Raw genomic sequence first — 17558 nt, forward strand, 5'->3', positions numbered from 1 at the left:
TTTAATTCAAGAAGCAACAGACTGGGATTACAGAAGTTAAAGAGTTGCTCTGTACAATACTTTCGGAACACGTGTGTTTTAATTTGATTAATTAGTTTACCAGCGGTTGGAAGATCACTAGAGAAAAACATTCCTATTTCTTGGGCCTATATCGCTGGAACACCAAGGAGAAGACAAGACGATGGTTTCAATACCTCACAACAGTGTTAGTATTCTGAACGTGTCTTATACAGTCAGGTAAGTAAATGCATGAGATGGGAGTCCATAACAATTATCCACCAGAAAGCCAGTTTGGCATATTGGTTAGAAGGATCAGGGAGACCTAGGTTAGAACCCCTACTCTGCTATGGAAACTTGCTGGGTAACCTCAGGTCAGTCACACCTACCAGGGTTGCTGTGAGGATAAAAAGGAGCTTTTAAATTGCACCTAAATTATGCTTACATCCTGTAAAAGTAGACCAATTATAGTGAGAAAAACCTGGCATAGCATTTCTGATTCTTCTTAGATTCAAAAAGATGGGCAGCACAATTCTAAAGCCCTGTGATAGCAGAGATCCTTGGATTACATTTGTGAAGTCTTTTAATTTTTCCAAATGACACTGTGCATGCTTTTCTTTCTTCTTTCCCTCTTTAAGGGAGCGTGTAGGACCATGGTGGGATTTCCCATCATACTGTAAAAAGTGGACAAGACAGATTCTCAAAGATGTTTCATTTCATATAGAAAGTGGTGAAATCATGGCCATTTTAGGAAATTCTGGTAAGTAGTTATATGTCTGTGTCTAAGTCAAAAGGTCAGAATTGCTATGTTAGAGAGTCAGTGTGGTATAATAGTTAGAATGTCAGACTAGGATCTAGGAGACCCAAGTCTGTCTGCACTGTAATTGTTGATGGTATTTTGTAACATTTGATTTTACTTTTTAATTGTAACAAGCATTGTGATGGAAAAACAGCTTAATATCTCCTATGGGATCTTTGGCTAATATGATTCCAGGAAAGTTGATGTAATCCAACATCCACAATTATTAAGGAGTAGGAATAAGGATGTATATGTGTGTGGTTGTCATGGTTACAAAAATTCAGTGGCATCTATGCTAAATCTATTGCCTATCAATATGGCTGTGATAGAACAAGTTATTGTTTGCAGTTCAAAAGCTATAGAAATAATTTAGAATCAGATTCTAAGCTCCCCCTTTCAAAAGCAACCTAGAGGGTTGCAAATCAGCCAGAACAGAGAACCCAACCTGGCCTGATATTATTGTTGCAGATGTTATTGGCAGAAATCATCAAGTTACATTTTCATACCATAAATACTGTCACGGACGTAGGTATAGATTTTTTATGGGGGCCCACGCCCCCACCCGCCTCTGGGGCGTGGCCATGTCCCCCCAAGCCCCGTCCCAGCCTCACTACTTATTTTTAAAAAATTATATTTTACATTTTTACCCCGCCAATTTCCCAAGGGATTCAAGGCGGCTTACATACTTATAAAAATAATACTTATAAAACGTTGCAAAGTGTAAACATTAAAACATTACAAAAATGTAAACATTTGGAGGATATAAACATATATTAACAGAAATATAAACATTTGGAGGAGCTTAGTAGAGAAGAAAGAGAAGGGAGTGCTCTAAAATCCATTTGGGAACTCCATCCTTCTGCCCAGAGCTCTCCACTGTCATCCTTACAACAGCTCTCCAAGGTAGCAGAGTCAGAGAACACATGACTGGGCGGAGGATATCCATCTAGCTTCTGCAGCAGACTGGGGATTCGAACTCCTAAATCTCAGCATGACACTCTACCCACCACACCCTGCTGCCCAGTCAGAGACAGGCCGAGAGGCCCAGCGGAGCAGCTCTCTGAGGCCCTGGGAGGCTCAGCGGAGCAGCTCTCCGAGGCCAGAGTCGGCAGACTTCCCCCCCCCCCCCCCCGGCAGGGGCTGTTTCAGATGCTGGCAAATCATCATTCTTTACCATTTGCACTAGGATCTGGGAAAACAACACTGCTAGATGCCATAGCAGGAAGACTCAGCCATAACAGCAGTTTTGTTGGACAAGTTTATATCAATGGACGTGAACTGCATCGGGATCAATTTCAAGACTGCTGTTCTTATGTTCTCCAGGTCTGGTTTTTAAATTTCCATTTATAAAGTGAGTTTTTCTACACATATTCTGTGTACACCCAGAGACAAGGAATGCATGGGGATTTGGAGTATGATCACATATTCCTTTCATGTGTTTAGCCTGCATGTTTCCAATTGTGAGAAAAAGGGACAACCTGCGTATTTTATTCTGGTCCTGTTTATTTGCATTAAATTGATTGCACAGAAGTCAATCAATTTATATGGTTAAGTTGTCCCTACAGGGTTAAAACAGCTGCATTTTTCTCTTTTAGAATGATACTTTACTAAGCTACCTCACCATTGAAGAATCTTTGACATACATTGCCTTGCTGGCCCTTCAGAAGCGTTCCCATGACTTTATAAAAAAGAAGGTGTGTGCCTGTTTCTTTTTTGAAAATTTGTTAGATGTCTTTGAGGAAGACTTGGAAAGTAAGGCTGTAATCCTGCAGACTGCTTAAAATCCAATGAGATTTAAGCAGTCCAATATTTTGCAGCATGGCAACCCAACTGGGAAAGCTTGGGCACCTTGTTATTTATCTTGGGGATGGATATTGGAACATATAAATTAATAACAGGAAGATCTACTTCTTCTCTCAGCAAAGGGGGGTGGGGGAGAGAGGAAGTCCAACAGTGCAATTGTCAGTGTGATCCCAGAAAAATTAACACCCATATGAGCCCACTGAGATCACACAGCAGGCCAGAAGCAGAACCTAAGCATACAGAAATCTTTAAGAATCCTCTTCCCATTATCATTATTTTGTGGGAATTGGAATATCTATTGGCTTCATTGTTAGTGTAAAATACATCTCAGTATGTACAGAAGCAGCTTGATTGGGAGCTGAGCAATATATACTCTGTTAGTATTTCTATACCACCATTCCCGCCCAATGGGCAGCCTGAGAGGCTTACATCATTCTTTTCCCTTCCATTTTATCCTCACAACAACCCTGAGAGGCTCAAAGTGTGTGCGTGGTTCAAGATCATCCAGCAAGCATCCATGGCAGAGTGGGGATTCCAACGTACCGATAGTTTCCTGGATCCTAATCTGACACTTTAACCACTATACTATGCTGGCTTTCTAGCCATAAGGGCTAGAAACCTGCTTTTGGTTTTAAATGGAAGGTCAGGTTTCCAGGAAGCTAAATTCTGTGCCTGTACATAAAAACACTGAATTGTGGAACGCGCACAGCCCTAATTATGCATTGTAGTGACTCTGATCTGAAAAGGATGAAGAAATTCCATCCACTCCAGTTCAGACAGGCAAATCAAATAGAAACACAACATGCTGAAGGTGAGTGACAGCACTATCCTAAGCAGTGTCATACCCTTCTAAGCCTGTTGTTTTCAGTGGACTCAGAAGGATATAACTCTATTTAGGATGGCATTCTCAGTAATTAACTGAAATTGTATGATAACGCCTTTCTCTTTCAAAGCCTTCAGGGTCCTCCTGTTCCATGATCATTCTGAATTAAGAGTATTAAAGTGTAGAATTATTTATAATGTCGCATTTGAAGGATGTTTAGGCAGCCAGGCAGAAAATCTATACCTCAAGTTCTTCCTGATTTGTCACTCTTTTTGCAGGTTGATGCTGTTATGGCTGAGCTGAGGCTAAGTCATATTGCTAACAGCATAATTGGAAGCCGTATTTTGGGGGGAATTTCTGAGGGTGAAAAACGCCGTGTTTCAGTTGCAGCACAGTTATTACAGGATCCCCGTGAGTATGGCATGTAGCTTTTCAGAACAAAACAATTATTCTGTCCTTTTTTATTAGACTGCCATTTAGTATAAACTCCTACCACCCACCTCCACCCACTGTTTCTCAATAGAACTTCCCATCTGTCACGGAGCCAAAGCCATTACCTTGAAGAGGAGCCCAGCATCCTTAACACAACTCAGCAGTGATTTAACAGAGTCTGAGTTTCAGTTTCGGCAAATGGTTTACAGTAACCCATTCATAGGGCAGCCATTGGTTTTTACTACTGAATATGAGGAGCTGTTCAGTGGTCCATCCAGCCCAGTTCTGTGAATAGTGCTTTGCAGAAGCCCTCTGGAATATCAAGAAGTCTCTGAGCCTGGTAACTTTGGATCTTTTATTTCAGCTCATATATTGATGGTGTCATTTTCACCACAAAATTCACCCCTCCATCAAAAGTCCATGCTGCATCTGTAATGGGTTGTCTTGTCACATTAATAATCTGAATGAGAACCTCCCATGTTTCCATCCACTGAGACTTTTTTCACTGGCATAGGAGTATCTATATCATCCAGGCCATCCACTGCCCAGAGCCCTTTGGGGGTTGGGTGGTCTATAAGACTGATAAATAAATAAATAAATAAATAAATAAATAAATAAATAAATAAATAAATAAATAAATAAATAATATACTCATGCACAATAAAGTACTCATGAATGGACTAGTACACACAATGAGGTATAGGTATTTGTGTGCCTGAAGTTGATTTTATGGCATAAAGTTCAGAATAACGCAGTGGGAAAATGGGTTGGCACTACAGCTTTGCAAATTTAATCCCTGGCTTTATCCAGTTAAGTGGATCAGGAAATAGGATAAGAGGAAGATATCTACCTACAACCCTGGAGAGTTGCTGCCAGTTAGAGCATGCAAAATTGTCCTTGGTAATCTAGTGGCCTGGCTCAGTATAAGACAGTGTTCAATAACCCTATTTGTTAATTCCTAAAAGTAAAAATTGCTATACAGTATTTTTTAAATAACATTCAAGATTTGTGTCTTCCTGCACGGCAGGGGGTTGGACTCAACGGCCGTGTGGTCTCTTCCAACTCTATGATTCTATTTTTAAAATTTATTTAATTCATACCCCACCTTTCCTCCCAATAGGGACCAAAAGTAGCTTGCATATAATGTATGTAGCAAATAGGAAAATTATTCCATTTATTATTCCATAATTATTAATTATTTCATAAATATTAATAGTCTTCTTCTAATTTAGTGTAGACCTTGAAAGAATTACAGTATCATTCCAAGCAGAGAAACACATTTTTAAGGCAATTGGTTTGAATGAACCAAACAGATGAAGCTGCCTAAAACTGAATCAGACTCTTGGTTCATCAAGTTCATCATTGTCTATTCAAACTGAAAGTGGCTCTCCAGTGCCTCAGGCAGTGGTAGAGAATAATGAGGGGGAAGTTTTGACCGGGAGGAAGGGGAAAGGGTTAAACCCCATGAGGCTAACACGGAAGTGGGAATCCTGTATTTGCCTTTTTTTAATTTTTTTAATTTTTATTTTTATTTATTTATTTGTTTGTTTGTTTGTTTATTTATTTATTTATTTATTCCACTTTTATACCGCCCTCCCCCGAGGGGCTCAGGGCGGTTCACAACATAATACATACAAGTGGATAAATAGAATAAAATGCTAAAATTTATATCAGTTAAAATGCAGCGCTCCAAGTTCATAAATATTTAAAACAGATGGCGTTCAACCTTTCACTCCTCTGACTCTGGGAGGGGAACAGCGGATCTCAGTTGTTATTAATGGGCACCTATCAGCAGCCCATTTTGAACATACGGATTTGCCCGCAGCTGAACTTTCAATAGTTAGTTCTGGTGGTTTTTCCGGGCTGTGTGGCTGTGGTCTGGTGGATCTTGTTCCTAATGTTTCACCTGCATCTGTGGCTGGCATGTTCAGAGGTGTATCACAGAGAAAAGTCTGTTACACACTGTGTCCGTTAGGAACAAGGTCCACCAGATCACAGCCACACAGCCCGGAAAACTCACCAGAACCAGTTTAATCCAGCCGTGAAAGCCTTCGACAATACATTTTGCTGTTTTCACAGAGGTCATGTTGCTAGATGAACCAACAACTGGTCTGGACTGCATGACAGCCAATCAGATTGTATCGCTGCTTTCGGAACTTGCTCGAAAAGGAAAGATAGTAATTATTACAATCCATCAACCACGATCAGAACTTTTTCAGGTAAAAAATATCCAGAAACAGGTTTCCATTCTTGAAGGCTTTGAAATAGCAATACTTGAACATGAGGGAAACAATAGGATGAATCCAGGCACTCTACTCAGCAGAATTTAATGCTTTAATGCCATAGTCTAAGGAGTCTTCCTCCAATTGAAGTGTTTTTTCCTCCATCCAAAGAGCTACTTCATTTGGAGAAAGCCTCCTAAGCTAGAGCACTGGCTTGTTGCACCCCAATATGAGAGTTACCAGAGAATTTTGCTGAAAACCCAAGGCTCTGGAGTGAATCCTACTGCTATCCTACCATATACTGAGCAAAGTTTGAAGACTTGCCCCAGCATCCTTCCTATGGAATAACCACCTACATTGGAGTAAGGATGGAAGATGCTCCTTGGAGGAAGGTTAGAGCCACAACTTGAGGCTCATTCATGTACACACAGATTTCCGTATAAGCAGACTGCAGAGGCTCTGACTCAAGCAACACTCTACACAAATGTGTATGTATCTGAGCCCTTTAGGACAATCATTAATTTGCAACCCAGAGCACACTTTCTTCTATTATTATGCACTGTGCATTTTTCAAAACCTTGTTCTTATTAGACACTTTTTCACAGTAATGCATTTTTGTGTGTTTTCCAACAAGGTATTTAACAAAATTTGCATCATGAGTTTTGGAGAACTGATTTTCTGTGGAGGCCCATCAGACATGATCACATTTTTTGGGGACTGTGGTTACACATGTCCAGAACATTCCAACCCATTTGATTTTTATGGTAAGCATTTCTAAATTGGGTTTTAAAAGACAGCTGCTTCTAGCCAAACAAATTGGGAGGGATGTTTGGGTTGGTTTCCAGGGCAGAGATCATTTATTATCTTCCTGAGCAAAACAATCATGTTCAGCTGTTGTTCTATTTTCAAACATTTCCTTAGTTCACTGAAATGTAGGGGTCATGAAGTTTTTCAGAGAACTGGTGTCTAATTCTTATTTTAAGCAGATAGTCTTGCTAAATAGCATGGCTGGTTTACTGCAGGAACAAATCAGTACTTCATGATGTGAATTTTCAAATAGCATTGCACACATTCTCCATACTTGTGCTGTGAGTTTTAGGCCAACAGAATATAACATGCTTTTCATAGTTCATTCATAGAGAAAAATCTAGAATGAAGAAATTATACATGGGAGACCCTTGAGACTTGTGAGGGGGGAATCCCATCAATCCCCCCGCCGCATGCTGCGCTGCCCACTCTCTGTGCTGACTACTCATTGATCTGTCCACTTGCCTGATACACCACTGCCTCTGCCTGCCTGGTTAATGCGGTAGCAACTCTGTCTCCTCTCATTTCCTTCCTCCTTCCTCCCACTTCCATCTTCTTCTCCACTGACTGCCTTATGCTGTGTGGGACAACTCCCACTTTTTCTGCCTGCCCACCTCCTACTCCACTGCTTCCCAGCTTTGGGCATGTAGCAGTGGTGATGGCAGCACCCACTCCTTCCTCCCTGAAGTGTTCTGCTGCTGCCACATACCTGGCCATGCAGTGGCGGGAACAGGTAATGAGATGAAGGAAGGCAGCTCTCAGAATGGCCAGCACACAGCCCCATCCATTTCATGTCTCTTATTAGAAAGTCCATGCCTTTCAAATGGTGGTCATTTCCTCCTGATCCAAATTTATACAAACATCTCCCTTCTCAGTACTTGTCGTTTGTGGTCCTGGAGGGAACTGTGTGCAGGGAAAATGAAGGTTGCTAGGCTGAAAAGTAAAGGCCAAGATATTAAAGATGGCGTCCTCAGAATTGCTGCCAGTTCTATGTGCAGCCAACTGTGCAGATAGATACAGATCAAGGGTCTCAATGCATGGACGAGAAAGTGGTGCAGAATGAAATGGTTTAGATTTTTTAGGCATTTGGGAACTTTCTGGGACAAACCAAACCTGTATTAAAGAGGCAGGCTTCACTTGAACCAAAAGGAAACCAGGCTGCTGGTGGTTAATATAAAAAATGTAGCAGAGCTGCTTTTAAACTAATCCCGGGGGGAAAGCCAGTAGGACCTGGGAAGCCTCTGGTTTGGAACATCAGTCCAAAATGATGATGATGTAAACATTCAAGGTAATATTGATAGGTGCATAATAGAAGTTGGAAGTAAAGTTAGGATGGTGAAGGAGGACTTCGTGTGGCTACAAAGCAGCCAAGGGAGGTGAGGGTTACTGAAGTGGGAAACACGTTGTAAGTGTCTATATGCCAAAGCTAGAAGTTTCCAAACCGAGATGGGGGAGCTGGTGTTAAATGACAATTTAGATTTAGTAGGTATCTTAGAAATGTGGTGGAATGGGGAATATCTATGGCAGTGGTGGCAAACCTATGGCACGGGTGCCAGAGGTAGCACTCAGAGCCCTCTCTGTGGGCATGCACAGAGTCACCCCCCCTCATACACACACATCTAGGCTGGCCTGGGCCACTGGGCTTGATTATTAGCATTAAACCTAAGACCTAGTTTTGGGGGAGCAGTGAAGGTCACCCTGTTAAGCGCTGTTAAGCCTCACTGATTTTCATGAACTAAAGCGTGATCCTTTACTTGGGAGTAAGCTCGGTTGCTGGCAATGGGGCTTGCTTCTGAGTAAACCCTCCTGGTGTCATGATTCACCCGTTGGAAGAGTTGCACGGTTGCTTCAAAGCAAAGTCACCGACTACCACCAAGCTTACTCCCGAGTAACGCACGCCTCGGAGCCAACTGTTTTCTCTAAACAAAAACCTCAGTATTCAGGTTAAATTGCCGTGTTGGCACTTTGCGATAAATAAGTGGGTTTTGGGTTGCAATTTGGGCTCTCAGTCTCGAAAAGGTTCGCCATCACTGATCTATGGGATATAGAAGTTATCCCCTGAGTATTAGCTCTACAGGCAGAATAGGGAGGAAAAGGTTGGGAGAGGTGTTGCATTGTACATTAAAGAGGGCATAGAATCAAGTAAGGCAGAGAACTCTTGAACAGAAGTGTTATGAGTGGAAATACTGGGCCCTTTAAATTGGAGATGTACTGTCACTCACCTGATCAAACCCTTGAGGCTGATCTTGAGATGGAAAAGGAAATAATGGAGATGACTAAAGCAGGTAATGTTATGATACTGGAAGATTTCAACAACATTATTATTGACTGGGTAAACATCTGCTCGTGTCATGCTGTAGAAATCACTGTGCAACTGTTGGTCACAGAGACAACCAGAGTGATCTTGGATTTGGTTCTGATAAGGCTCAAGACCTGGTGAGAGATTTAGAGATTGTTGTACCAACTGGAAACAGTTGATTTTGCTAGAACTGCCTGCTGCTAGGCAAGAAATCTCATCAATGGAAGAGATACAGTCCAGAGGCATGGCCCTTTGTTTCCACATGTCTGCCCTATGAAACTTCAGTTGTATAATACTGAGATGAAATAAAATCGGGTCACTCAGTTCTTGCTACTCTGCACACATTTCTTTAGCTCCTCTATGTGAGGCCCTGTTTTAGTCAGTTAATCAAATTTATTTCTTTATGACCAATTAATTTTTTAAAAAAGCAATGTTCTCTTGAGCAGATGCATGAAACCCAAATAACTTTTTATTGAAGACCAAACAAATGTAACTGTCCAGGGTCAGGGGATCCCCCCTCCCTGGACGCCTCCCTGCTGCCAACCCAAGCCTCTGCAACTCACCGGGGGCCTGGAGAAGGGCCCCAACCGACCAGAGAGCAGCGTGGCTAAGCCTGCTCGCCCAGGTGAGGCCGGGACGTGCGCCTCAACCTGGAGACAGAGTCAGAGCTGCGAGACGTCTGACAAGCGCCCAGACAAGTCGGGCCCGAGAGCACAGGCCCAGACAAGCACGGTCCCACAGCCTTGCTCACCTGAGGCCCTAGGAAAGGACTGGCAGCTGCCAGGACCACCCCAAGCGACATTGGCGGTCCCAGGAGAGGTAGCCTGTGACCCAGTATGGCCCCTCTCAGTTGGATGGGCGGGAGGTGGGATCTGGGACTTTCTAGGCCTGGGTGGTTAGGAGTGGGTGGGGAGAATCATGGGGAAGACACCAGTGATTGGGAAGGAAGGGGGAGCAAGAGGACTTAAGGGAGTAAGGGAGGCAGGAAAGGGGGTGGTTGTGAGTGAAGGAGAGAGGAGGAGGATGTGGAAAAAGTGAAGAGAAGCGAAGTTGATAGGAAGAGAAGAGAGTGAGGGACATGGGCAGGTGGAGGGGAGGAGGCTGTGGAAGAAGAGAGTGTTTTGCTAGGGCCAGCCAGGGCCCCAGGCAAACTGTGGGTGCGTAAGCTCCTAGGAACCCCAGGTCAGCAGCCTGAGGCCAAGAACGGGTTGGACAACACCCAGATCAGCAAAGGTGGGAAGGACCAGGCCTCAACGGGCAGGGCTGGGGAGGTGGAGCGCCATAGTAACCACTAATATCAGTATAAACTAGTGGTTGTAATGTAGAAAGAAAAAATAATCTTCATATCACAGAAGAGAAACAGTATTAATGTAAAAATTGATAATGGTTTTGACACCTTCATCAAACCAGACCATCTTATTGGTGGAAAGTTTGTTTGAATGGAAGGCTCAGCCGCACATTAAGTTTTCCACAGGTCAGGTCAAGCATTCACAGCCAGCAAGCACATTAAATATGTGAACAGTACAAACCTTGCAAGTGTGCGATTGGGTTAAGATGAAGAGTAAAAATGCACTCATATAAAATAAAGTCAGGATTAATTAAATGCTATTGTATGAATATTTCAGTGGATGTAACATCAGTAGACACTCAAAGCAAAGTGCGTGAACTGGAAACTTACAGCCGAGTTCAAACTATATCTGCAGCCTATAAAAGCTCAGAACATTTTTGTGAAACTCTGAAGACCATTGAAGAAACAAAGTACAGAGAGAAAGACCTGCCTCCTATACCTTTTAAATACAAAGACACCCCCAGTGCTTTCTCCAAACTATGGATTCTTTTAAGGTATGTGCTTCCCCAACAAGTCAATGGCTTTGCATGCCAGGAAGGTTTGCCAGTTGCCTACCAACAGTAATTAAACCCCTCCCCTTGCTCCCAAATTCCCACCACTGAGCAATTTCCCCAAGCCTTTATGGCCTTAATCACTAATATTAGGGAAGATTCCTAGAGCATTACCTGGAAGTGATGTCACATCTTCTCCCAACTCCATTCTTCCCAGGTCCTTCCTCAGAATATTCTGGCATTTGCCAAGGCAGTGTTTGGCAAACCTAATGTAAGGCCTATTGCAGAGCAAGCATATCTTGGTGTGGGTTGAAGCAGAATTCACTAGCACAATGCAGTAATAATCCTTCATTTTCAGGAGGACAACAAGAAATTTCTCCAGAGACAAGGCTGGGATAATTATGAGGCTTTCCCAAAACTTACTGTTTGGCTTTTTCATCGCATCCTTCCTCTTGAGGCTGAATGATGATCTTCTAACAGGAGCAGTGCAAGATCGTGTTGGGCTCTTTTACCAGTGTATGAGTGCACCCCCATATACAGGAATTCTTAATGCTCTGGCCCAGTGTAAGTTTCTACATTCTTATTGCTAAGTGTTAAAAAAAAAGGATTCCCCTTTAAAACTCTACAAAAGAGATATGTACTTTATGTGGCAATGGATAATTTCCCTTTGTATACATTTCAGTTCCTGCATTACGAGTTGTAGCAGACCAAGAAAGCAAAGACGGTTTATACTCAAAATGGCAGATGTTGCTTGCCTATATACTTCATTTCTTGCCCTTCAGTATCATCAGCATAGCACTCTTTAGCATCTTTATATACTGGTAAGAGCATGGCAGATAAGTAAATCTTTCTGCATATAAATTACTACTTGTCAAGAATAAGACTTGCACTGTTGTCAAATAACACTTTGCCTTCTCGGAGATTTAAAGAAAGCAAAAGCAATGGCACTGTGGGTTTCACTCTATCACACGTTCTCATGACAAAAAGGGAGTCGATCTAAACTCATTATGGTGTGGTAAAGGTTGGTTTCCATATTTGGTAAACTACAGAACACAGTCTTTCTAGGTATATACCACTTGAGACTGACAAGAATCATATTTTGAAAGCACACTCAGGTTAAAAAAAACCCTCTGCTTTGGTCCTCTCCAAGATATTATTCCATCCACAGCTGTTTCTAGTGGATGATCTGCTAGTAGCAAACTGTTTCCATAGTAATCTCATTTACTTGCTCAGAGACTTCCCTCCCTCTGTATCTGTGTGGCTTAAAAGATGGTACAGTAATATTGCTTTTAAAAATATGTTTTTATTTCTACAGGACTGTGGGATTATACCCAGATGTTTCAAGTTTTGGATATTTCTTTGCTGCTGTTGTAGTACCTCATATAGTAGGAGAACTGCTTACACTTGTTTTTCTCGGTGTAATTCAAAATCCCAATGTCATCAATGGAGGAGTTATGCTACTTACCATAGCAGGTGTCCTAGTAGGAAGTGGACTTATGAGGTAAAGCATTACCCACAAATTGGGTCTTTAATGATAATATGCTATCAGGAACTCTTGATAGCTATGCAAGCACAGGAAGATTCTGTATGTAGTCTTCCCTGAAGATAGCTATTTAATTTGGAAGTCAAAAGAAGTCGCAGAATTCATCTCTTTTTTCTCTATCATTTTATTGATGTTGTTCAAGCTAATACTGCGGAACCGACATGTAGTGCTACTTCCCCCTTCCCTAAAATCCAGTATTCATTATGTGGTGGGAAGAATAGCAACAGTGTTACTCTGGAATTTAATATTGAACCCAGCTGTTCTGGAAAAAGCTCCCAAAAATTACTTCACTGTCATTATTGTTTGCCTTCCTCAGAGATATCTACTGCTAATACACACCACGCAGGTGAGAATGGTTTGAAATCTTTCCCATCTCATCTCCCTGGAATGAAATCTTTCCCATCTCATCTCCCTGCGCACCTTCACTTCTGGCACTTTTCTTGTAGCTGGGCTCCAATAGCAAAAGAACTGGGAGAAAATAATAACAAAAGAACTGAAATCAGTAGTAATTAAAAAGGTTCAGCTTTGGCTGGCTTGTATTTCAACTCAAAACTAGAGTTAGATTTTATGGCCAACACAAATCTTCTGTTCTCAGTGGCAGCTCCATGTCTGCCATAAAATCTAATTCTAGTCTTGAATTGGAATACAAGCAGAGGTGGGATCCAGCAGGTTCTCACAGGTTCCCGAGAGTAGGTTACTAATTATTTGTGTGTGCCGAGAGGGGGTTACTAATTGGTGATTTTGCCACGTGATTTTTGCCTTAGTTACGCCCCGCCTCTCAGCAGTAGTGCGCAGAACTTGAAGCAGTCTAGCAGGAGGTGCACCGGCGTACGTGGCAGCCTGAGCCTGCATGCATTCGTTTCCCAGCCAAGGACCGGCACAGTGGCTGAGTCCTTGCCACTGCCCCGCCCAGGAATGCCTCACCCCCGGAATGCCCGGCCACACCCCTGTTTTGCCCCGCCCAGCCCCATTGGCGCTAAGCCACAGTTTGAATCCCACCACCATGGGAACCTGTTACTAAAATTTTTGGATCCCACCACTGAATACAAGCCAGCCAAAGCTGAATCTTTTTAATTACTATCGATTTCAGAGGGATGGTTGCGTACATGCTTATGCTCTGTCACTGAAATCTGTAGAATATAGAAGCAATTAGAGCTTGCACTTGGAAATACTATGGATTGGAAATTTATTATTATTGTGGTAAATACATGGTAATTTATAGTATGAGCTCCAGAATAATGTAATCAGTAACAGTATTTTGTGTGTGTGTGTGTGTGTAAAGTGCTTCCAATTTTTGTGGCAACCCTGTGGAGTTTTCAAGGCAAGAGACTTACAGAGGTGGTTTGTCATTGCCTTCCTTTGTGTAGCAACCCTGGTATCTCTTGCTAGACTCCCATCTAATTATTAACCAGGGATCTCTTTGTGAATGCAAAATCTGGGGCGGGGGGAGGGGAAAGGGAGGCAAGCTCTATGAACGTTTCTGCAGGTTCAGAGATCAAAGGGCTTTGGTTAGAGGCAACATCAAACAGAACGAATGATCCTATATGCTCTGCTTCTTTAAAGAGAATAATTAACCCTTACTCCAATGGCTAAGGTAGATGGCATGGGAAGTCTGCCTTGAACTTCTCCCTGTCTTCCTAGCCTGTCTCATATTCAGTATCAGAGCTGGCCTGGAAGAAAAGTGTCTGAAGAGATGAAGGCCAGGTGGGAGGAGGAGGGTTAGCTCCCATCCCTCATGTGCTTCTTTTCATGTAAAAACCCGAACAAACCATACTCCCTGCCACTCCCCCATATTATCTATGAAAATGCAAATAATAAACCTGATTTCATGTCACAGAGGTAAACTGTTACATAGCACTACATATATTTCAGTAGTCCAGTCATTAGCAGTTTTACTAAAGTTGGGTACAAATGTGCCAGAGACAACACAAATTCCTGTAAGTATGTCCATTTCCAGGCAACACAGATAAAACAGATAAAACTAAGAAGACTTGCAGATATTTGAGTGTTTAAGCAACAGGGAGTAGTCATTTGTGACAAATGTTCACTCACTTTTATCTTATTTGTTTTGTCAGGAGCTTGGAGGACATGCCCATTGCTTTTAAGATGCTGAGTTATCTTACATTCCAAAAGTACGGCAGTGAGATTCTTGTTGTGAATGAGTTTTCGAGATTAAAATTCACTTGCGGTGGTAAGTGTCAAAAACATTCCCCAAATGTACATACTGTTACACACAACCCAGTAGTCCAAAGGATGAGATGATAAAAAACATTCCCCAATGTACATACAGTTACACACAACCCAGTACTCCAAGGGATGAGATGATAAAAAACATTCCCCAATGTACATGCAGTTACACACAACCCAGTTCTCCAAGGGATGAGATTATCAAGGCCAGAATTTGCCTAAGTGGGTTCTTGTTGGAAGAGAGGGCACCGGAGATTTCTCCCATTTCTGTAGTATCTGCTTTATTTACATGTATACAAGTACAGCACATGTGAAGGTAGGGTTGCCAGTTTCCACTTTGGGGCTGAAGATCTCCCAAAATTGCAACTGATCTTCAAACTACATATCACTTATCTATTTATTCAAAATGTTTATTGCACTTCTCCTGGAAGAAACGGCTGCCTTGGAAGGGGGATTGTGTAACATCATACCATACCACGGTCCCTTCCCTCCCTAAAACCTAGCCCCCCAAGTTCCACCTTCCAATCTCTAGGTATTTCCAAACCCGGAGTTGGCAACTTTTATGGAAGCAAAGAGGCACTCCTACAGGTCAGCAGATCTGCTTCCCCACTTCAGCTCCCCAAGTCAGCTCAGCCAACTCCTCTCACAAGACACCTCAGTCTGTTTTGCTGTATTTTTCAACATATAACTGTCCTCCAGATTGAAGCTCCCTTGCCACCTAATTTACTGGCTTCTGAGTATTATCTCTTTGCTCTGCCTGTTCGCTGTTTGCTTTTATGCCCTGCTATTGCTGTTTTTATTGTTTTCTATTTTAAAATGCTGTTGGTTTTATTGTTTCAGCTTTTCTGGTTTATTGTGTTACTTCGTTATATTTTTGATGTTAATTGGATTTTTGTTGCTCAGTTGCCTTAGGCAAACTGTGAAGAGTGTGGGATATAAAGACTTTTAATAAGTAAACTAGATGACCAGAATTTGGAAGGAGTAGAATTAATGAGTTTGCTAATGAGAACAAAGTTTCATATTGGTTAGAAGAGCACTAATCAGGAAAGTGCTGACCTATCCTTTGGATCTGTGCACTTCTCAAAATTTCCAAGCTGAAGTACGTTCATGCCTAATCCCATATGGGAATGAACAGAAACCAGAGAGAAGTGCCTCCAGCTACCTCAGCTAATGAGATAAAAACCTTGATAAAGCTACATGAGACTCCACAGTTTGCAACTATGCTCAGTTCTACCACCCCTGAATCAAATGGCTAGCATTTCTGAGGGGATCTGTGACAGCAGCTTAACCAGCACTGACACTTAGTTCTTCATATCGATTTAATGTTGTACTGTATGTTCTCAAGCAAGTTTTACACTCAAAACCAGCAATACTGCATCATAATGTAAACATATTCTTTTGGCAGGTCACTTCAACTTTTCCACTGGAGTTGGATTTTCCTGTCCATTCTCTCATGGGATTCAGTTCATTGAAAGAAGCTATCCTAGAGCTGTGTCCCGGTTCACAATGGATTTTTTACTACTATATTCCTTTATCCCAGCACTTGTAATTCTAGCAATAATAAGTTTTAAAATAAGGGATATTATTATTCTTAGATAATAAAGGTGCATTTAAATGGTTTGTAAAAGAACTTTTTTATACTTTTGTTGAATCTGAAAGTACAGTTTGAAGTACAATCAAAGCTTTCCCCTGTTGTTAAATGACTAAATTCATTCCATTTAGTCTTTCATTGACACTTCAAAAGCAAACAAATGAGAAAAAAAGTTCTCTTAAATTCAGCTTGGAGAAATTCAATGGATGATCCAAGAAGAGGCAACTTGATGCATTTTCACTTATTCTTTTTAGGTTGTCTTAGGAACAAATCTTCTGTATTATGAGAAACAGAAGGAACTATAGATGCTTTTGAATAAATTAAAAAATGTTAAAGTTACCACATTCAGTGAATTTGTTTTTGTAAGTTTAAATTAATGTTTAATACATTCATAACAACCTGGGGGTCTATGAAGAATCGGAAGAACAACACATTGTCATCTCAGTCATTGTTGATATTCTTTCCCTTCTGGAACATTCTTAGACCTCATAAGGCTGTTTTTTAGGCCTTTTCCCTCTTTTGGACAAAGATTAGTGATCATGACTTCATCTATTGTCGAAGGCTTTCACGGCCGGAAACCACACAGCACCCCAGTGACTTCATCTGTTGGTGGCTTAGTTTTGCTGCTTTTTATTATCTACACAGAAGCCAGCTAAGTAGAAAATATGTCCAAATTGTTCCCCCATCCTGTGATTCCTCATTTGCTCTCAGCTTATCCAATATTAAATGATACAACATACATGTACTGCTATTTCTCATCATGTAATGTCTGGGATTCTTCTTAGAAAGAACAAGTGAAATGGGAGATTCAGGCATAATCCACTGGTATTTATCATTAACTGATAGTCACAATTATGTGGAACCACTTGCTGTAGGTATATTACATATTTTACCAAGTGTATAAAATGTACACAAATCCAATATAAAGGTAAAAAATACAACACTAAAATTGAAATCTGGATGAGAGCTAGGTATCTCTGTCAGTCAAGAATCAAACTCCATCTCTTTCCATGTTTTTGCGGCATTCCTTTTGTACTGTTCTAGTTCCTAAAATGGAAAAATATAATAATGAAGCATTATCAGTCATTATATCATCAATTAGACATCTATTTTTAGTCTGAGCAGGTCCCAGTCCCTCACCTAGGCACACCACTAAGGTAGGGACGTAGGTATAGATTTTTATGGGGGGGGGGTTCGGGGGGGGCCACACCCCCAC

At 41.6% G+C, this 17558-nt stretch overlaps 2 protein-coding genes across 2 annotated transcripts in view; one reads left to right on the forward strand and one right to left on the reverse strand.

Moving 5' to 3' along the window:
- Positions 1–181: 181 nt before the first annotated feature.
- Positions 182–16350, forward strand: ABCG5 (ATP binding cassette subfamily G member 5). The gene is made up of 13 exons (XM_048504827.1): positions 182–237; positions 636–757; positions 1983–2119; positions 2392–2490; positions 3701–3833; positions 5934–6073; positions 6711–6840; positions 10808–11024; positions 11380–11585; positions 11704–11842; positions 12337–12522; positions 14640–14752; positions 16157–16350. The coding sequence occupies exons 1-13, from the start codon at positions 182–184 to the stop codon at positions 16348–16350; spliced, it is 1872 nt and encodes a 623-aa protein (XP_048360784.1).
- The window catches only part of DYNC2LI1 (dynein cytoplasmic 2 light intermediate chain 1), a 32837-nt gene continuing 29718 nt past the window's right edge, over positions 14440–17558 (reverse strand). The window contains exon 13 of the mRNA XM_048483012.1: positions 14440–17389. Coding sequence (XP_048338969.1) covers positions 17327–17389 — 63 coding nt within the window. The 3' untranslated portion in view covers positions 14440–17326. The remainder of the gene's footprint in view (positions 17390–17558) is intronic.

This window comes from Sphaerodactylus townsendi, linkage group LG01, assembly GCF_021028975.2.
Source record: "Sphaerodactylus townsendi isolate TG3544 linkage group LG01, MPM_Stown_v2.3, whole genome shotgun sequence".
In the NCBI taxonomy this organism is placed as follows: domain Eukaryota; kingdom Metazoa; phylum Chordata; class Lepidosauria; order Squamata; family Sphaerodactylidae; genus Sphaerodactylus; species Sphaerodactylus townsendi.